General features: G+C 48.4%; 1 protein-coding gene across 1 annotated transcript in view; it reads left to right on the forward strand.

The window, feature by feature from the left end:
* The first annotated feature begins 12,623 nt into the window (after window positions 1-12,623).
* Window positions 12,624-21,931, forward strand: part of SKAP1 (src kinase associated phosphoprotein 1) — a 264,424-nt gene continuing 255,116 nt past the window's right edge. The window contains exon 1 of the mRNA XM_034756270.1: window positions 12,624-12,762. Within this exon, the coding sequence (XP_034612161.1) occupies window positions 12,624-12,762 (139 nt within the window). The remainder of the gene's footprint in view (window positions 12,763-21,931) is intronic.

Genomic DNA, 21,931 nt, shown 5'->3' on the forward strand with positions numbered 1-21,931 from the left:
TCGCTGAGCCACCGAAGCTGTTGCCATCCTTCTGCTCGCCACGAAGCAGACAGTTGGAGGGGAAATCCAGCCCTTCGGCATTATTCTAGCTCATATCACAGCTCACCAAATGTTATGGGCAAGCCGATAAACTGAAGAAGTAAAGGCATCTGGGTGTTAATCTTACAGAGACCTCAGATCAATGGGGGGGACAGGTTCTGGTGCCTTGTTGGTCAGTCGTGCTGTACGCTGGAATTTAAATTAATGGAGATATCCCATCTCCTAGAACTGGAAGGGACCTTGAAAGGTCATCGAGTCCAGCCCCCTGCCTTCACTAGCAGGACCAAGTACTGATTTTGCCCCAGATCCCTAAGTGGCCCCCCTCAAGGATTGAACTCACAATCCTGGGTTTAGCAGGCCAATGTGCAAACCACTGAGCTATCCCTCCCCCCTAATTTGATGCCTTTCAACTCTGGAAGAGGCAGAGAAGCTGGGATGAGTTTGGCAGAATCTCTCCCACCCACTTAGATGCCCTGCCCAGGCCAGGGAAAAGCATCTACTCCTTAGCTGGAGCCAGTCATCCCTTCAGCAGAAAACAAATGCTTCCAAGGTAAGAATAAATCAATTGAAACTAGCAAAGCTCAGGGTAAAAAAATCCATGCCCTGCCACTTGGATATTTGAGGCAACATTTTCTGCAGTGATTTAAAGCCATATAACGACAGGTCTCAGTTCTCATTTTTGAATTGATTCTTTCCTTCCACTTAGTAAAGATTTTAAGGCCGAACCTGCGCCTACTGTAGTCAATGGCAAAAGTCCCTTTGGATTCAATGAGACCAGGATCTGGCCTAGAATGAAACCTTGTTGAGGGCAGGGACTGCCTTTTTCTTTTGTGTTTGTACAGTGCCTACCACCACAAGGCCCATGACTGGGGGGGTCCTATGCACAAGGCCCATGACGGGGGGGGGGGTTCTATTCTAAATAAATAATCATCATTAATAATTAACTGCATCTCTTCCCCTGGGCCTTAAAAATGGGGTGCAGTAGTAGGTAGATTCTATTGGGCTTGCGGGTTCTTGCTCTTTCTCTCTCCCCGACCCAAAGGAAGAAATGATCTGGCAAGAGGCAGTTTCCAAATATCAAGAATTTAAATCTAAAATAACCCGCGGCCTTGTGCACTCCCAGCTAACGATGACAGGCAGGCAAAATAAACTCTGTTCGGGAAATGTGTCACATCAGATCACCGGAATCGTCGTGATAGATCAGATCAATGGTGCATCTGGTCCCGTACCTCATTTCCAGCAGCGACCGGGACAAGAGGGTTTATTAGAATGGTTAATTGTTTTTATTGATCCTGCTCCCAGAAGCATGCGAGGTGCCTCACAGACAGGATGGAATAAAGACAAGTCCCTGCCCCAAAGGACCTACAATTCTAATAGACCAAACAGAGGATAGGGAAAAGAGACATCATGTACAAAACAATCCACACCTTTCTCTTTTCCCCTCTTGCCGTCTGTCCCTGGCTAAGCTCTCCCCTCTCATCACCTCCCTTCCTCATCCTCCGTCCACACCATAGATCTTGTACTACAGAGTCAGGGTTAAGAAATTCCATATTGGGCAATTATGGAATAACCTGCTGCCAGGGGGTGTATGGACCCCAGGCTGTCCCAGTCGCTAAAGGGTTAACAGGGTTAACTAGCTGCCTCCTCAGCTGGGGATGATTGGCAGCCTTGCAACAGCTGGGATGGGATACAAAGGCTGGGGGTCAAACAGCTGGATTAGTTGCTAGAGCGGTGGAGGCCTCACTGAAAGCAGAGTTCTTCAGCAACAGGTTGGTGGGAAGTTGTCCTCTAGAAGAAGAGTCCCACAGAATATGAATGTGGGAAAGAAGTTGCCTAGAGAGGGGTGGTAGGGAGCGGTCCAGGAAAACAGTAAGGGATGTGGAGAAATTGGCTGTCTCTGGCTTGGAACCCAGAGGAGTGAGTGACCTGGGTTCTCCTACCTGCCTCAACAGAGGGGTTATTACAGCCTGCAGAGCAAAGGGGTCTGAACTCCAAGAAAGTAGAGACTGTTGACTGGAATTACTGGCCCTTCCTGACTCAGTAGAGTCTTTACTGCCCACAAGGGGAGAGGCTATTCATGATGCAGACAGGAGACCTGAGTCATGGCGAGAAGCTACCTGGGCTGGGGCTAAATGGTGAGTAGCTCAGCAAAGGGGACATTAAGGCAGATTTGCCCTAACCCCTGCTCAGCTGTGGAGGAGTTCCAGCAGCTCTAGACAGCGTCTTCCTTTGGGGTTGGATGAGGGCCCTGAAAAGAGGCAGTGTGGCTTAGTGGATCAGGCACTGGACTAAGACTCAGGAGACCTAGATTCTAATCCTAGCTTTGGCCTGCCGTGTGACCTTGGCTAAGTCACTATAGATGTGTGCCTCAGTTTTCCTACCTGTATATTGGGTAGGTAATGGTACTTACCTCCTTTACAAAGTGCTTTTGAGATCTATGGATGTGAAGTGCTAGATCGGATTAGTAACTGAATACAGCCCTTCCTCTGTATTTACCATCTTTTTGCAGCTTCAGCTCTCATGCAGTGAGAGGTGTTTTACTGTGAACACTCACATGCTTGAAGTAAAAGCATGGAAGAATCCAGGGGCCAGTTGGAAAAAGAACGACTAGTTTTTATTAAGAGCTAAAGTCAAACAGCCCAAATAATTGAGCTGGAGAGACCAGCTGGAGTCTGATTTTTGTAGAATTCCATCCACACCATTGGACCTGCTAGGAGGGGCATTCGGGCAGAAGTGTAGGGCTTGAAGACCAGCATTAGTGGCCTGCTTCTCCCCTCATACTGGGGCAAATCAGCTGTTGACAACTCAGAAGTGAGTAGAGTTACTCTAGTGCACAACGGCTGGGAGATGAGAAGGGGACCCTATGACATTAGGGTACTCCCAAGGGCTGATCTGAAGGAAAGATACTGTTGAAAACAATGAGAATTTTGCCTAGGTAAGGACTGCAGGATTTAACCTCAAGGAAATACGTACTGTACGTGAGGAAAATGGACCATTCAGGCAGCAGGTCTGAGGGTGACTGCCCTTACACTGGTTTTACGCAAGCTCCATTGATTTCAATGGAGTGATTCCTGAGGTCGAGGCACACGAGAGAAGAATCTTCTCTAGCATTTATAAGAGAGATACCAGCAAACTCCTCAAATGTAGCCCCGGACCTGTCACCGACTCAAACCTTCTGTAAAAACAAACACATGCCCATCATTGCAGCTGGGTGCCTATTTCATGTCACTGTCTCTCCTCCCCCTCAGATGAACTGAATTTTGTTCAATAGGTTTCAAACGTTGTCATAAACAATAAAAGGTGGGGGTTGGATCTCCTGGCACTGACTTTACACCAGCATAACTCTAGGGGGTTCCGCTCAGTTACTCCCCATTTACCCAGTGGAAGGGAGAGGGGAATCTGGTTTACATTAAAGAAGAGTGTTTGTGGGTAAGAACTGCAAAGGGGTGCTCTGCCACCTCCCCTTTGCCTCTCCCCAAAAGCTGCTGGATACAATTGGCTAGCGGTCTCTCCGGGGTCAGAACCTGCCTCAGCTGTTGCAAACTGACATCACTCCATGACTACACTGATTCATACCAGCAGAGAATCCTGCCTGCTTACTCCACAGAATGAGCAAAGCTTCCGGTGTCCCTCCAGGTACAACTGCACAATCCAGCATCCCCCCCCCCCCCCCCCCCCCCCCCGCCCCAAAGTGAATAGCAGAGTCCCATTTCCCGGCGATGCAGCCCCTGGGTCACACAAGGGTTTTGAAATCCGAAAAGGGAGTGAAAAGCTTTCTCCAGTGCCCTGGACCGCAAAGTCCAGCTACCAAGGGTCCCGCTGTGGATTGTTCCTCAGCCGAAGTGACAGCACAACGGACGAGCCACTTTATGCCCCTTTCAGCGCTGTCACGGGGCTGTTATTGATGAGGAAGGGGGCCATTCTTACGGACTCTGCTCCAGCCCCTTCCTTTAACACCCCTTTGTGGGCCCAGCCCAGGGAACAGTTCACGAACCCTGACCGTGAATAAGGAAAAGCGGCCAGTGTTTGTAGGCAGGGGAGGAGACAGGGCTTGGGATCTGTTCCCAGTGGCTTTATCAGCTGGTCTAGAGGAAGGCAGATGCAGGCAGCACAGAGAAGGCCAGACATGTACCTCTGAAATGAAAATACTCATCCACTAAAACAATAAAGGGCCCGATCCTGCAAGGTGCTGATCACCCTTAACCCCCCTCAGCCCTGGATCTCCTCTTGTCTGGGCCAGCGACTTCAATGGAGTTAGTCCATATTTACCCCAGTGTGAGAGGAGAATCTGGCCCGTGGACTTCAGGGGCAGTTGGGGGAACTCAGCCCTTAGTCCCAGATCCTCAAAGGAAGATAGGCACCTAACTGCTAGTGGAATCAACCTAAATACCTTTGAGGATCTGGGCCTGTGTCCCATTGATTGCAATGGGAGTTAGGTGCCTAAATACCTTTTGAGGATCTGGGCTGTAGCACCTTTTTTTTGTTTTTAGGGCACAAATTTGCAATCAACAATTAATGTGTCATTCCACCACCACCGCCCCCAGGTCATTGACACTTGTAGCAAAAGCGGTGGTGGGAGTTTCAGTCAATCTTCTTCCTGGTCTTGATTTACTCTTCCTAGTTAAACAAGTTGAGTTCTTTGGATGAAACAATTATTTGGACTGTAAAGCCCAGATCCTCAGAGGTATTGAGGCCCAATGGGAGTTAGGAGCTTTGAGGATGTGAGGCAGGGGCCATCTTTTTGTTCTGTCTTTGTACAGCCCCTAGCACAATGGGGTCCTGGTCTCTGACAGGGGCTTCTCGGAGCTATTGCAATACGACTAAAAGCCTGCGCGTATCAACATTCCTCTTTTCCGTAGTACACCAGAAACCTTTATCTGCCACAGAAACAGAAAATAGTAAGATGTTGAACTTGTTAGAGGAACTTTCAACAATAATGTCCTTCTTGAGATTTTTCTGCACCACGGCCACAAAAGTGTCGCATCTTCTTCACCAGCCCAGTGCCAGGGAACTCCATCCAGGTGTTGGTCTCTTCAGTTTTCCTGTCTACCAAATCTTGTCAGGTACAATAACGATACATCAAGGGAACAGCTGCGACGACACCGGTGAAAATCGCAAGCCGCTAGCCTGAGCCTTCAAGCTTTCCCTGCAAAGACTGCAACATCTGGAGCTCATTTGGCTTGAAGTGATGACAATTTCCAATAAGTGTGAATGGGGGATCCGGCCTAGTCCATCCTCTGTGAGCATAATTGCGGCTGCTTGTCCCTCTGTCAGGCTTTCTGACGTCTAGAGTTCACACACATAGAAACTACAGGTTACTTAATGAGCCCATTATAAAGTCAACCTGATTCATCCATAGCGATTCAGTTCGTTATTTCCCCCCACCAGGCCCTTTTTGGCTGGGTTGCTGGTTCTCAATGCCATGAGCACTTTGTCTTTTAGCTGAATGAGGAAGCCCAACATCACCAAAGGGAATTCTGGGATAACAAGGAACTTTGAAAGCTCTACACGCAGATCCTGATCCAATGCCCAGTGAAGTCATTAGTAAAACTTTCGTTGACTTCCCAGGGCTTGTATCAGGCCCAGAATGACAAACTGTGGTGAACCTCCTTCTGTTTCTCCTGAACTGACAAAGCAGACCTACGGGCTGGTGGTCAGGACTCAGTCTTGAAGGAGATCCAGTTGCTGAGGATAGGAGGCCGGGTTCTCCACTGCTCTGCACTCTGAGTAGCTTTATACCTGTATGCAAAATGCTACCATTCTGATCTGGTGGCACTTTACATCTGCTTTGTACAGGTGCAAATGATGCCAAAAAGAACAAGGATTGGAGAATCCGGTCCCGGGAGATGGATTTTCTTAGGTACCTAAGCTATGGAGTCCAGATCTGCATTTGAACATTCAGACCATCACCTAGGCACCTAAACCAGGTATTTGGGGCCCTTCCTGAAGATGTGAGAACCTCTCCAAGGAACTATCAGACCTAATTGCAACATCCAAGTATCAACTGTGTATGTGCTTTTTAATTTGGAAAGAGCATCTTTGTGCCTTCTAATAGATACATTCTCTGGAAGTTATGGTGCTTCCAGTCAGATAGTAAGGATAGCAGTGCTCTGTCTCCGGATCTCAAACCGCATTGCAGATATTCGTGAATTAAGCTTCATGCTCCCTTATGAGGTAGGGAAAGGTCACCACGTTTTACTGATGGGAAAACAGATACAGCGCGATTCAATGACTTGCTCGTCATTAGGAGAAAGCCAACTTCAGAGCTGAGAACAACCTAGCTCTTTTGAAGCCCGGCTTTGTGCCAGAATCCCAAGGCTGTCCTCTTTCCCACATCTTTCTCTGAAGCCTCTGACGCTGGGTAGATACTGGGCTAGATGGACCTTGAGTCTGATCCACTCTGGCAAGTCCTATGTTGTTGTAGCAATGTATTCCTCTCCTTTCCCTACAGCTGAGGTACCCATCTGCTTGTGTCAAATTCCAAACGGATGGTAATCCATTCTGCAAAACGTCCAGACTTTTACAGACATTTTTGGCCATTGGCATCCCAAAGGGTTTCATTCTGCTCTCAAATATGCTGGTGTAAACCCATTGAAGTTGGTGGAGTCACTCCAGGTTAATACCAATGTAAATGAGAACCGAACTGGGCCCAGGATCTCTCACTTTTTCCCCTCCTCCTCCACTCTCTCTGCAAATGCTCTTGCCACTCAGAGATACCAGTTGCTGAGGGATCTCAGCTGTGATCCATGTTATGACTTTCCTCCCCATTAGTGAATGAGCTTCTTTTATTCTGATTCCAGAGAGAGAGGAGCTTGGGGCTTCTCAGTGGAATCCCCTCTATTCTCCGACCGGTTATCAGAGGCTGTTCATCAGCCTTAAGGCTGCCTGGCAGATGTAACAGAGCACAGCTTTCTGCTTCTGAATTTAACTTACAGCACCTGAGGTAGGGAGTTCGATGGGAGTTTCTTTCCTGCCCAGTTAAAATGACAAATTGGTACATGAGCGTTTAATGAAAGATGCTGGAAATGTCCATGAAGATCAGAAAAATCACCTCTTGGAGCTGACAGGCAGGCCATCTGCATTCCGGCATTCCTATTAATTCCCTAACAATAAACGACAGGAGAGCCTAGAGGGTTAAAAGCTTAATTCAATCTCCTAGATTCCTTCCAGGGGCCTGTCTGCATATAGAATTAGAAAGGCATTTATAAAACCGTTATTTGCACACTAGATTTTTCATGCAGCTGCGTGCGCCAAGTATCAATCACGCCCCTCACAGCCGTGGTGTCAACACGCATCCTGTGGCCCTGCAGAGACTAATGATGTGCCTTGCATGTGACATCTGCCACCTTGATAGATGACATCATACCTACTGCAGATCACGTGACCCTACCCACAGGCCACCTGACTTGACTAAGACCCCCTTGATGAGAGATTTAGTAATAGTCCCCCCCCAAACGATGATACCTGAGTCAGGGCTTCATCTACTGAGTTATTAGCCAAAGGGGATTAATGCACCGGAAATCAGGCCTGCACCCAAACTTTGAGGAAGTTCATGGCCAGGTTAGGATTTGAATTCACCTTCACAGCTCAGATCTATCTTTGTAAAGGGTGGGATGCAGGAGCCCCTGGTCCAAAAACCAATCCCGGCTCTGTGACTTGGGACCTGTCTCTAGCATGGAGCAGCAGACTCCGCAGTGCTGTTGGCACAGAAGTTACTCAGAAGGTGGGGAGGGTCACAGCAGTGGAGGGAGGGTTAGTCTTCGCAGGGAGACCCTGAACGTTTTGGTGACTGGGGGCACCCCCAGTTCATCTCAACTCCCCCCTGGTTTTAGCCACTCATTAAACCCTAATCACTGAGCAAGTACAGGGCCACCTCTCCTGTGTCTCCACGTTGAAAGTGGGAGGAGGTGTGAATCAGTGTGTCTAACACAAGTTGTCGATCACAAGTTGTTGTACCACTTCAGCTATCCCAGTGTAGTTAAAGACCCCCTCCCCCCGCTCAGATGTATTTATACTGGAATAACTATTCCTGTCTGGGATGGGAAATAAGGCCATTTATATCCGGATAACTGAGTCCACACTGCGGGTTGTAGCATTTATAACTAGATCAGTAAAAGAAATCACACCACTAATTGATATGATTATACCAGTTCAAAAACTGGCTGCAGACCAGACCTCCGAGACGGGGCTTAACTAAAGCACCAGTTAAAGCCTCCCCTGCCCGCATCAAACTCTGGGGAAGTTTAAGTCGTTCGTTCTCTCTGTGCCTCATTTGGGGATGATAATCTTTCTGTTTCCCCCCCACACACACACTCTGTCTGTTTTGTCTCGATTGCAAATGCTTCACAACAGGGAAGGTCTCTTGCTAGGTGCTGTATAGGGGCCCTGATCTCTGCTGGGAACGCTAGGCAGTACTGTAATGAAACTAATAGTACGTTTAGAAGCACCTCCAGGTCCAGCGGCATGAATTGAGCCTGTTTTTATAAAAGGCGAAGTTGGATTGTCAAATAAATCCGTGCTTCTCTTCTCCCATCCATTTCAACCCCTCCTTCCCATCCACCCATATCCTTCCTTCCTTCCAGCTCAGATTAGAATCTGCTTCCCGGTCCAAAGTTCACGGCTTGGGTCCATGTCTCATTTTAATGAGGGAAATGACTTTTCCTTCCCCTGCCACTGCCCCCCTCCGCCCCCCGTCTCAATCAGAGCCTGGACCCATGGACCCTGAAGTCAGTGGGAGTCCTTCTATTGATTCCAATAGGCATTAGATCTAGGGTGACCAGATAGTAAGTGTAAAAAATTGGGATGGGGTGGGGTGGGTGTAATAGGTGCTTATATAAGAAAAAGCCCCCAAAATCGGGACTGTCCCTATAAAATCAGGACATCTGGTCACCCTAATTAGATCATGCTCACAGAGCATTCAAGAGCCTTGTAAAGATGATGCAACTGTTCTCCCAAAGGCACACCATTCCCAGGAAGGCAGCTCTTAAGGCTTGTCTGAACAGGAATGTTAATCCAGAATAAGGTAGGAGGTGAATTTAAAGTGGGATGGCTATTCTGGAATAATTCCATGTGTGAACACTTTTTTTATTCTGGAATACTAGTGCCTTTTTTGTGGTTTAGTTTAATCCACATACAAAGTGAATTAAGCTAATTCAGGAACTCTGATTCTAGAATCAGAGTGTCCACAGGTAGTTATTCCTATCCTATCTCCTAGAACTGGAAGGGACCTTGAAAGGTCATTGAATCCAGCCCTGTGCCTTCACTAGCAGGACCAAGTACTGATTTTGCCCCAGATCCCTAAGTGGCCCCCTCAAGGATTGAGCTCACAACCCTGGGTTTAGTAGGCCAATGCTCAAACCACTGAGCTATCCCTCCCCAGTTTAGCTATTCCTGAATAACTCATGTGTAGACAAGCCCTTACGCTGTGGCATTAATTTCTCTGATGGACCATAGCACACAACGATCCTGCAGGCTCCTCTGGGCCAGGAGAGCAAATATTCATATCAAAGCATGTTGCCTCTGTGTCAACTTTTAAAGAAGCAGCCTGATATCAGAGGGATAAATGCTTAAACCTTGGAAAAGCCCTGTGTCCATTAACTAACTCAGCAACCTGTCGCTAGTGAGCAAGGAGCTTTTCCGGAAACCCGGGGACGTTGCTGCTTGAGGAAAGATGAATGGAAGAAGTCTTCGTATTTTAAATATCCAGCCGGCTGCAACATGGTGGAGCGGCTGCAGAGAAGGCTGAATTGTGCTCTGACTTGGCTCACCCACTGTGGTGTTTATACCTGCTGGATTATGGGAAATAGAGATATTCTTTTGCCAGGGAGGATGGCTTCCCCCTGTGCTTTGGCCCTCCTGAAGCGATCAGTCATACCCTGCCTGGTTTGTTCAGACTGGTTCTCCTCATTGGGAATCCAGCAGGTCCTACCTGCTCAACGAAGTCATGTGATGGAGATTGCAACAGGGCAGATAGCTTCTCATCTCCAACACGAGAGGGAGCCATGGAGGCGAATGTCCAAGTGTGAAGCTTTTAAGGATATTCTCAGGCAGACGTCATTAGGGCTCAGATCCAGAGCCCAGCACCCATCTGTCCTCCGAAGCCAGGCAGGAGGCTGTCCAGGGGAGTAAGGTGAAAGAAATCGCTCTTCTACAGGCTCTAGAGGCACTGCATGGAGACCACTACTGCCCATGGGTGGAGTGGCCTGTGCAGGGTTTTTAGACAGTTCTCCATGGGATTTAGGAGGGGGATGAGATGATTGACACAATGGCAAATCCTCTGGCGGTAGCTTTGCGATTCTTCCCGGTCCACCCATATCTCCCCGTCCCGTCCTCCCCCCGCATGCAGCTGCATAGGAAGCACACATGGGGCAGGCAGGGCATCACACTTCACAGAGAGTATGTGCCACATGTAGCCCCCTGAGTTGCAGTGGAATTACATCAGTTGCCATGAAGGAAGACGGTGGCTATATCCCTAGGCCGGAGCTATGGTTTCAATAGACATCTATTAATCTAAAACAAGGTGTGGGGAGGGGGACATAGCCAAATGAATTCACCAAATTTTCCAAAGGCACCAATTTTCATTACTCAACCACATGTAGAATCTCTCGGTCCAGCTGATTTTGTTAGGAAATGTTTGCAAAAGGGGAAATTCTCTGACTGATCTAAGTAATGTGATCTGATCATTTCTAAACTTAAGTTTAAGAAAAAAGTCCTTTCTGGCAGAGGCAATTTTAGCAGATGGAGTTAGTCTTGGTAAGTGTTTCCCATCCCCTCCACAATCAAAATCAGGCTTGTTCCATCATGTTAGTTGAAACCTTAACTATGGAGAAACGGTTTCTCTACTAATGCATGAACTAAGACTCCAATACAGTTCAACAGATGTTAGATCAAGCTCTATATCACCATCATGCCAGAAAATCAAATATACTGGGACAGAATGCCTGTATTTGGGGGAGTTCTCAACATGAATCCCTGAATTAAATAAGTTAATGGAGATATCCTACCTCCTAGAACTGGAAGGGATCTTGAAAGGTCATCAAGTTGAGTCCAGCCCCCTGCCTTCACTAGGCAGGACTAAGTACTGATTTTGCCCCAGATCCCTAAGTGGCCCCCTCAAGGATTGAACTCACAACCCTTTGTTTAGCAAGCCAATGCTCAAACCACTGAGCTATCGCTATCCCTCCCCCTCTGTTTGGGCTCCTAGAATGGAGAGTGAGGGCTATAGGCATCATTAGCTCCAGCAGCATTAGTTAGGGACATAGAAAATTCTTGTGCCTGAAGTCAATGTGCTGTGTGATAGATTTTTTCCAAGACTGAGATATTGAATTCTGGTGGGAATACTTTCCTCCTTGTACGTGCAGAACAGAGCTCTGAGAGATGGAAACAGTTTAAAAAGCTGGAGGCCACCTACAGTCCTGTCTCTGCTAGTTCTCCCAACACTGCTACTGTTAGTGGACCATCGTCAGTGGGGAATTTTGGCCAGAAAACCCCTTCTGGGGTAGATACCCTCTCAATTGCGTTCAAGAGGCAATTTCTTTGTCTGATCAGTGGAGGAAGGGTTACATGCCTGAGTGTTATTTATCGACGTAGTTGTAGCTGTGTCAGTCCAAGATCTGAAGAGCTCTGTGTGGCTCAAAAACTTATCTCTTTCACCAACCGAAGGTGGTCCAGTAAAAGGTATTATTTCACCCAACTTGTCATTTATCAGGTAGCCATCAAAGGGCTGGGGAATATTTATGCGCCTACTTCTCACATTAGTTGCAGTAATGGCCATGCATTTTGGGGTAGTCTTGAGTCCAAAGATTGGTACCCTAAATCTTCAACAACTTCGACTGCAAACTCAGAGACGTTCAAATGTGTGATTGGCATATGGGAATATAGAAATCAGCTTCTCAAAGGCCTGTGCTCGCTAACCCTGTCCCACTATTGAAGAAGATGGATGACCTCCTGTAGCATTCACATGTGGAAAAGGCTAATATTTCATCTGAGTGTTCAGTCTGTAGAAAAGTGTAGCCCTGACCCAGAGCCTCCCAGTTGTGGACATCTTGAATAAAGCTTTTCTTAAATAATTTCCATTGGAACAATTTTTCCTGCTCCTTTTGTCAGGGGCCCATTCATCTCTTGGTGCAGAATCACACCTTTGCCAAAATGTCCAGCCCACGGAGTGTGAATGATTCAGGGGGGAAAATGAAAGGCCTTCTGGGGCTGAGACCAGGTTGAGAAGCACTTAGGCAGCCTTTGCTGAAGTAAAACATTTGGGCCATTTTTGTTGAAAGGGATGTGAAAGCAAATAACATTTAGCCAAGCGAATTCCTTCCTTGGCACCAACGGAGTTAGGGTGGGAATTTGTCTGAAGACAAATAGGGTCCGATCCTCAGCTGGTCCAACTCAGCACTGAAGTCAGTGGAGCTACACTGATTTATGCCAGCTAAGAAGGTGACTCATTGGGTGCGATAAGTGTGCACACTTCGTAAAAACATGAAGGAAGACAAGGTCCCTGCCCCTAGCAGCTTATGCTCCAAGGGCTGAAATCTGAAGTCCTTACTCAGGTTTTGCTCAGTGAGTTGGCCTGGGTAGGACCGATGATGAACCTCAGGATTTGGCCCTCATATAAGATGAGATATGGGATGAAGCAAAAATATCTGGACGCAGTTGACAAAGATCAACAGAAGGAGGAAGTAGGCTTCAAGGAGAGATTTGAAAGCCAAGTGGACTTAGCACCCGGTGCAGAGCCATGACTGGGAGAAGGAGACTGGTCTCAATTAGGAGAGAGGGTACAGAAGCGAATAAGGAGCACAATGGGAGCAGAGATGTAAGTGAGGGCAGAGGCTTGGAGGTGAGGTTGTGAAGCTGAGGTAGGGTGACCAGATAAAAAGTGTGAGTGGCTGTGAGTGTGAGGGGGGGGATAGGAAAAAGAAAAAGCCCTGAATATTGGGACCGCCCCTATAAAATCGGGACATCTGGTCACCCTAAGCGGAGGATGTACAGGAGACTGGAATGATGCTGTATGGAAATACTGGAGCTCCAAAAAAACCCACAACCCTAAGCAGGGTTTTGACAGGCCTGGGATGGATGTGGGAAGCTTTAGAGACTGAGAGCACGGTCTGGCGCCAGGCAGGTACCGTGAGCACCCATCTCTGCACAGCTCTGTGACCGCAACCTTGACCTACAGCATCTTTGGGATTCCAGCACCGCGGATCCCACGCAGCTCCATCAGCCATCGCTTGTTCTGACCCGCAGCTCCTCCTGCCGTTCCGTTACCAGGGTCCTCCCACAGCTCTGCCAATGCATCTCAATCCTGTCCTGTGTCACCACTGCCATTCCAGTCCTGGGGCTCCCCCCAGCTCATCTGAGGCTGCCAAGCGTGCTGAATCTGTGCAGTGGGTTTTTGTTTTTTTTTTGTTATGATGCGGACAGATGTCCACTAGGGAGTAGAGATTTGAACAGCTGTCCTTTGAAGCCAGCACAGCACATGAACCGCTCCACTGTTACTGCTCTTCCAGGCTGTCTGTATCCTGCTGTATGTTTTGTGAGATTCATTTACTGACCTTTCTGGATACGGAACCGGGGAGGCAGTGGAAGAGGTAATCAGCTCCGAAGCGGTTAATTTTACTGGCTCCTAAATTGATCAGCAGTGGTACGTCAGTCTGAAATGAACTTGCCTTGTTCAGTGGGGTTCTAAGACAGCGGAACTCAATCAGCAACGGGCCACACGGTTCAAAGCCGCAATTCATCCTGCCGCGCCTCTGAAAAATGGGAGGTGACAGTTCATTTTGCCAGTGACAGTCTGTCGGTCTCGCTCACTGCTTCTCCCGTCGATTACGCTGCTGAGGTGAAGTGTGAGCCGTGAGACACCCTCGCTTTGTATTCCGCTCAGCTGAACAGGACAATCCGAGGATCAAAGGTGGAAAAATCTCCCCGAGCCCAACCCCATCCTATTCTATTCCCCCGACCCCCAAAAGGCTGGTGAGCGAGATCCAATAACCAGGAGCCTCCTAGACGTTCTGCTTTCTGTTTCTGGCTCTTTTGGGTTAGCATTTATCCTCAGCAGTCAGGCCTCTTGCCATCAATGTCTCGGTGCGTGCTGAGGAATCCACATGACAGAATGGCAACTCGACATGCGCCGCTATGAAACGCTAAATTTGCTGCACGCTACTGGACAGGATAATACTTCAAGCAGCGGGGCGCTGTGACATGCGTGGGATTTGAGCGTAGGTTGCATTCTACGCCTCCGCCATTGTGTGGAGGCAGAGGTGGAAAGGAAGGAAATAGAGCTGACAGGCCGAGAGGATTCTGCTTAGAAGCTTTACCTTTAGCAATCACGTAGCTCCTCCGAAAAGCACTCATATGAGCCCAGTGGGTAAATCCCACAGCTCAGAGCTGGCGTTGTGGTAAGCACCGGCAGGCCGTAGCATAATAAGGCCTTGTGGTTAAGGCACAGCAGTGAGCCTCAGTTGAGGTAGGTTCTGCCAGCGTACAGTCTGGCAGACCTACAATTCAGCTCTTTGCTCTGACAGAGACTTCCTGTGTGATCTTGGGCAAGTCCCTTAGCCTCTCTCTGTCTCTGCTCCCCAGCTGTAAAAGATGGGTAATAGCACTGCCCTACCTTATACAGCTGTTGTGAGGATAAAAACGTTAAAAGCTCGTAAGGCACTTGGATACTAGAGGCGTGGGGGCTGGTTAAGTGCCCTAGACAGTTCTGGCTCTGCCTCCTTCTTGCTGGGCAAGTCACTTGGATTCAAAATTGGCTGCTGGTTTATCAGTTTGTGGCTACCCAGTTTGAGACACCCAGGGCCTGACGTTCAGAGGTACAGCGCATCCGCAGCTCCCCCTGCCTTTGGTTAGAGTGGGGTGCACAGTAGCTCCGGAAATCAGGCTGTCAGGGTCCCAAGTGGGACACACTAAATGTGTGGATGCTCTTGATTTTCTTCATCTTTCTATGACTCAGTTTACCCACCTAGGGAATGAAGATAAACTCGATCTGCGTCATATGAAGCTAAAATGTATTAATGTCTGTAAAATGTGCTGAGCTCCTCACTTGAGAAGGCCCTGGACAAGGGCAACATTATTAGTTGAGCATCAGTGACCAAGGCAGGGCAATTATTTCCCTTGCTCTAAGGGAGGCCTAGTGGATAAAGCACTGGATTGTGACACAGTAGACCAGGCTTCAATTCCTGCATCTGCTGCTGGGTGACCCCAGACCAGTCACTTCATCTCCCAGGGCCTCAGTTTCCCTATCTGTAAAATGGGGATAATTATACTGCCCTCACTTTGGGATGTACATATGAAAAGCCCTAAACAGCTAGCTATTAGTATTATTCGCCTTATTAAAACTCTTTTTTGTAGTCTGATATTTATTCCTATCTGCTTGTAGGTCTCTCATATTGCCTTGCATCACCCTTTGAAGATTTTGTGCTAATCCTATCATGTGTTTTCATAGCAACATAGGAATTGCCACACTCCATCAGATCAAGGCTCCAGCTAACTGCATGTCCTATCTTGTACCAGCTGTTTTGGAGAGAAATCCCTGCAAAAGGCCCCTAGGGATTGTTATCTGCTAACCCCCGATAGTTAGGGGTTGGCTTATGCTGTGAAGCAGCGGAGTTTATATCCCGCCTAAAACTCTTGGTAATTTTTTTTCATATTTATGATTATAACTGGGTGATTGTGTTATCTGTAAATGTCTAATCTTTTTCTAAATCCTGCTACACTTTTGGCCTCAGTGCCGTATTGTGGAAGTGAGTTCCAAAGGTGAATTGTGCAGCAGGTGAAAAGAGTCTCTCTTTCTTTACTGCTTTTGAACATGTGAGTTGTGAATCCACATCCCACTGCATGTAGGAGGGGATGAGTGGCTTTCATCCCAAACCACTTCACCATCCAAAGCACATCCTACCCAACAGCACTGAAATGGGCCCACCTCTGGGGTGACATGGATGCAATCAGCCACAGCACAGTGGCAAGGAGGCGTCATTTTAACCAAGGACTTCAGGGCTAACACCAGCTCTTACAAAAAGTGTCATGGGATGGGAAAGTTAATGTTCATTACATGACCTTAGTTTTTTAAGGTCTCAATCTGTTTGTCTGTTTTATATTTTGAGAGTGTAAACTGTTTGGGGGCAGAGAATATTCCTTTGCCGGTGTCCAGTAGCTAGCACAGTACTAAAACCAAATAAGCATAATACAAAGAAAACCCACTCGAAACTGCATGGCGCTCAATGTGTGTGCTTTGGAAAGTGAAAGTCTCAGTCACCCCTGCGAGGAGTAAAGGTGTAGGTCCAAGAAATAGGAGGTCACAACTGATGCTTAGCCAACTAAGTTATACTTCCCAACATTAGTGAATCCTGCTGTGGGTGTGTGGCCCTTATTGTATGTAGGGACTGGGAGAATGACCCTGAGTTAATGGACTGATATGTGAATCCTACGACACAGAGAAACTGTAAACTTCCTTCTGGGGCTGATGGAGATACAAAAGAGAGAGCAACAATTGTTTATTTTTTTATTTCCCAAGTAACAGGCTAGATTTTGACTCTCAGAAAATTTACCATTACCTGCCAGGCTTAACATATCCAAGGCTTGGCTTGGTAGGAGAGGAAAAGTTCTACCTTATTAACCACTTAGTGCCAATCTGTTCTAGCGATACAAACAGTTGCTGTTATCCCTTAAAAAGGGAACAACCAGACCTTGTCCTGGAAGCAACTTCAGAAACAGGTGAGCTGGTGATTGCAACCGAAGACAGATACACAGCTAAGAAAAGAAAATGAAAACAAATATAGTCCACCACTTACCACCACCAATACAGGCCCAATCCATAAAGACACAATTCTGTGTGCTCATGGCATATGCGTGAACGCAGTCCCACGTGCATATCCCACGAACATTCACCCCAGCCTACCCAGTACACATCCACACCCTGCAAACACCCGCCGTATGCATATCTACTCCTCAGCACATCCCATCAATGTCCATGCCAAGCATGTCTCATAAGAAACCGCCCTACCTTAGGGAGGAATGGAGGAAGTGTTTGAGTTGTAGACAGCACTGAGGTTTTTGAGACTGTTCCTTCCTATTGTACTATGGAGATAGGCCCATTACAATGTCATCGTTAGGTAGCTAGACAGAGGAAGAATGAGACCCCGATTAGATAGAGGTAGAGCAAGGTACAGAGGACAACCAATGCCTCCAAACTTCAACCCATGAAAGCAGGCAACGTGTGGTAGGGGCTATAAACCAGAGCGACAGGGGTTAGCTGGAATATTATGAATATTCCAAGGTGGAAGACAGGATCCAAGATGGAATTTTTCCCTCTTGGTGCCTAAAAACGGGGGCAGATCAGCAGCTCTGGGAGGCTGGCACTATGCACCACTCTCCTGAAGATAACAAGTTGTCTGTCAACGTGAGGCGCTCGGGTACATGTCGGACCACAGAGCTCCCACTAACGGAGAAATTAAACCTGTCTGCACACACCAGTCCCAGTGCTCTGATTACATTTACAGAGGTTGTGACCTGCATTCTGTCACCATGGAAACCTCTCATGCTGCCAATGTACAGTCAGGTTGTTTCTGTGGGCGGTTGATATTTAAAGGTAAAGAGGCTTCGCTACTGTAATATCGAAAGCCAGGGCACCAAGTTTACGAGCAGCCAAGTGGCAAAATTCATTACATTCCCCTTGACCCCGCAGAGTCTCAACTGGCAAGTAAGTCCAGGAGACAGATGGCTGGAAAGACCGAGAAACAAAGAAAGTTCACCTGTCTGTATTCAAACCAATCTCAGTTTGCTGCAAGACATGACCGGAAAAGACAGAAGTTCTGATCGGGGTGCAGTGAATTCTTCATGCAACATGCAGCGCTTTCCTGGATCCATCAAAGTTTCCTGTTCCCCACCAGGGGCGCTGGAACGATTTGTAGAGTGGGGTTGCTGAGAGCCATTGACCTAAGCCCTGTGTATGATGGAAACCACTTCAAGACAGTACCCTCAGCAGCCCCCACTCCAAAAGACACTCTGCTTCCTGGGGCCACCAACACATTTTTGCTCCTTCTCTCCACTCCTGCTAATTGATGCTTTGATCTTATTCTCCCTCCTTCTCCAGCAGACACTTGGGCCTCCACTCCTCCCCGGTGTAATTCTCTTGACTTCTGTGGAGTGGCATTAGAGAGGGATGTGGTCGTTGGCTCTGTGACGTGATGTACCTCCTCAAAGTGTGGGCCCTCGCTCCCAAAGACCTCACCTTCTCCTGTCGGCTCACACGCAGTGTGTTTGAGCCACCTGGGGCTGAGGGTGAATGGAGCACACCACTGTCCTGCACTATAAGGGGAGACCCCAGTGGAACCCGTTACAAATACCGACAGAGAGAGAGAGAGGTTTCTGGGGCAGGAATCTGTACTCAGCCGTGGCTGGCAATGTAGCTGACTATGATGTCAGCTACTCACACAGGCGACAGACGCTACCTGACAGGCAACTACTTAGCTTCCAATTTTCTCTGGTATAAAACTATTCTGTTAAGCATTGGAAGGGGATGCAATGAAGGTAAATAAAACTGACAGAGGACCCAGGCCCGGCTCTCTCTGCTCCTCTCTTGGACGTGATTCTCTGGTCGCTTGGTGGAAGACAGAGTAGATCTGGGAGCTGGGTATGGTGGTAGGGGGATGAATAACAGGAGCAAAGCATGCCTGTTGGCAGAGGCAAGTAGGGATGGCGAGCAATCTAGGGACTCCAATGAACTGCCTGTACTTAATTTAGTGCTGTGGGGTCCTTTGAGAATGAGAGATGCTAAAAAAATGAGCTAGTGCCAAAGGAAATCTGTGAATTTATCTTCCGAGAGAAGGGATGCAGAACTAGTGGCGGCTTGTTTGTATACCAGCTCAGAACCCCCACCCCCCCAGTCCAGTCTGGGTATGGAAAGAATTATCTTGAGTAGTGTAGCCAGGGGAGCCAGGCGTGGGAGATCAATTGCATCAGGAGGAGGCCAGGAAGAAAAGGCACCAGTGGGAAGCCCCCATCAGCTTGCCCTGTACTTGATATCTGGCCTTTGTCACTCTTTCACTTGGAATTGTAAACCCTTGTAATCCCAGCAGTTTACCTCTCCGTCCCCTTTCATGTGTGCATCCCTCAAAGCCATGCAAATGCAGAGGGAGGAAGGGAGAGAGAGAATGGAGCATAGGGAACCCTCCTGAGATGCTGGGACACTTCTCCGCTGCCCGCTCTTTCACCTTGAATCATCTCCCTTTGCCCCGGGGGCAGGGGTGAAGAAACTGGGGCGGGAGTAATTTGAAAGTCAGGGGATGCACTACAAAGGAACAGACAAGGCACCAAGAGAGACGTGACTCAGCGGGAGAGAATGACCGAAGTGCTGTGGGTATGTCCGTACTGCCATCACGGGGTGTGACTGCAGCTTGGGAAGACAAACCCGAGTTAGGTTCCATTTCGCTAGCTTGGGTACCAGAGCTGTGAAGTCCCAGCAGCACCCAGCTTCAGCGCCCAGAACCCTGGGTAGTGACTTGGACAGCTAGCCTGCACTTGAAGCCTGTGCGGCCGCAGTGTCAATGCTCCACTGCCCAAACGAGCTAGAATAAAGCCTGTTTGAGGATGTCTACACATGCTGCAATCAGCTAGAGTGGCCAGGTGGTCCAGGTTTCAACTGGAAAGTCCAGTTGAAAAGGGGACCCGAGAGTGTCCAGTCAGATCTACTGACTGGACACCCAAAGTCCGGTTACTACAGGAAGGGAGGTGCCAGGTCATCACCTGCCCCAACCCCTACTCAGCCAGGCCTACCACCTACCAGCGTTGGGTGGCTGCAACTCCCAGCCCCAGCTCTGCAGGTGAGTCCCTCCAGACCCAAGCAGACGGGAGGGGGGAAGAGGAGTGAACAGGGGTGGGATCTTGGGGGGGAAGAGGTGGGGCATGGGGGGGGGCCTCAGGGCTATGGGGGGATTCTGGCACTCTTGCTGGAGTGTCTGGTTTCTAAATATTACAAATTTGCGACCCTAGCAATCAAACCCCGTGACCGCAGTATGGACAGGCCCTTAGACACTATGATGATAGGCACGATAGATTCCATTGTGTGTGCTTTACAGACAGGTATTAAGCCAAAGTTCCTGCCCCCAAGTAGCTAACCTCACAATCCTCTGTGGGAGAGATGCACAGATTAGATTAGATAAGGAGCATTGGAGGAGAGGGGAAAGATTCAGAGGAAAAATTTAAGAAGAAAGGTGGAAAAGAAAAAGCCCTTTAGAGAAGGAAGAAAAAAGGTGAAGGATCTGCACAGCCAGGATTTCTTTGACGAGTAAAGCCAGCGAGGTTGGTAGCCCAATACATTTCACTGCATCAACAGGTCATTTATAACTCACAAGCCGAAGAAGCCAAAAGCTTGTGTAGGGAGCAAATTGGCTCTGAAAAGGGGATACAGCCCCCTGCACTTCTAGGTCGTCAGGTCAAATCAAGCCCAGGTGGGTAGCTCAAAAGGTGTTGACCAACTCCAGTGGCCTAAGTGCAATGAGTTTGCTGAGTCTCCGTGCGGGTCGCAGGAGACTTGTGCCCGCATCGCAAAGCCACCTCCACAAAGATACACTAATGGGTTACTCAACAGAGACGCTAAAGACTCAATGGGCCATGGATACTGAGCTCCCCTCTCGCTGCTAATGATACCAGAGGTGATGTGTGGTGGGGGGCATGCGGGGTCACGTGCCCCCCCGCCAGATTTGCTGCCTGGCTTGTACTGAGCATGCTCAGTAACACTGCTGAAGCCGGTTGCCCTCACTCTGCCCCCTCACTATCTTCAGGCAGGGGTCATCAGGTAGCCTTTCCAAGTCAGAAGAGAGTTGCATGGATAAAGCTGTTTAGGAGAAGCTTGCACCGCCACTCCCCACGGTGGAGCCGTTCAGCGGTGGCCTCCGGATACGTAGGATAGGAAACACCATCCCGTGGTTGAAGCCCTGGAGTAGTACTGAGATCTGGGAGTTTATTTCCCAGCTTGGCTGCAAACTTTGGGCAAGTCACGCAAGTAGACTGGAACCAAAGGATATGATGGTATCGATGAGTATCTATCTATCCTTTCCCGCTGTTACTGCTGTTGATGGTTTTCCCATGAGGTTGTCACTCCACGCTCACCCACACAATTTGTCCTATCTGCATACAAGCAATCCCCACCCCCCCACAACCCCTCCCACCGAAGGCTCCCTGTCTATACACAAACAGGGCCAAATTCTCCTCTCACTGACCTCCGTTTCCACCAAGACAACTCTTTTGTCTTCACTGGAGTTACTCATGATTCTACACCAGTGCGAGAGGCGATCCAGGCACTCTGTGTGTTGGCTGTTCGCTCACAAAGAGACCGATACACCACAATCCATGGCCACTCGCTCCCATATTGTTTACAACACACCCGCCTGTGCACAGTGATTTCTGTTTGCACACACATGGAGCGGTTCACGTTTACACCCATACACACCCACCCAGGCGGCTTCCTTTGGTAGGAAGCATAGACTTTGGCAGAGTAGACTGTGTACATTATCTCAGCACGCTATCCACTACTTATTATCCCTTGTTACTGCTGTTGGCAATCAACTCCCTTTCCTTTTCATTTAGCAAATGTAGACAGAGAGGTGCTGCCCTCTGATTTCATTACAAATCACTTCCAATTCAGTGTCCGCCCTCCGCTGAGGTGGGAAGCCGTAATTCGGTAAACTGGGGTCTTTTCTTTCTCAAAGCGCTATTTCCTTTGAGTCCTACGAGACTGCTCGTGTGCTCAAAGTTTGCTGTGTGCTTCAGTGCTTCGCGAGCTCTCAGCCAGAGTGCTCAGAATGGAGCCCTTTTAGAATATTGCATCGCTGTACGTGTCTCTAGGTGGGGACTCAAGCCAAATGTTTATTTAGTTGACCCAGTGGGTCAGGCACTGGGC

The sequence above is a fragment of the Trachemys scripta genome, chromosome 23, assembly GCF_013100865.1.
Source record: "Trachemys scripta elegans isolate TJP31775 chromosome 23, CAS_Tse_1.0, whole genome shotgun sequence".
Taxonomy (NCBI): Eukaryota; Metazoa; Chordata; order Testudines; family Emydidae; genus Trachemys; species Trachemys scripta.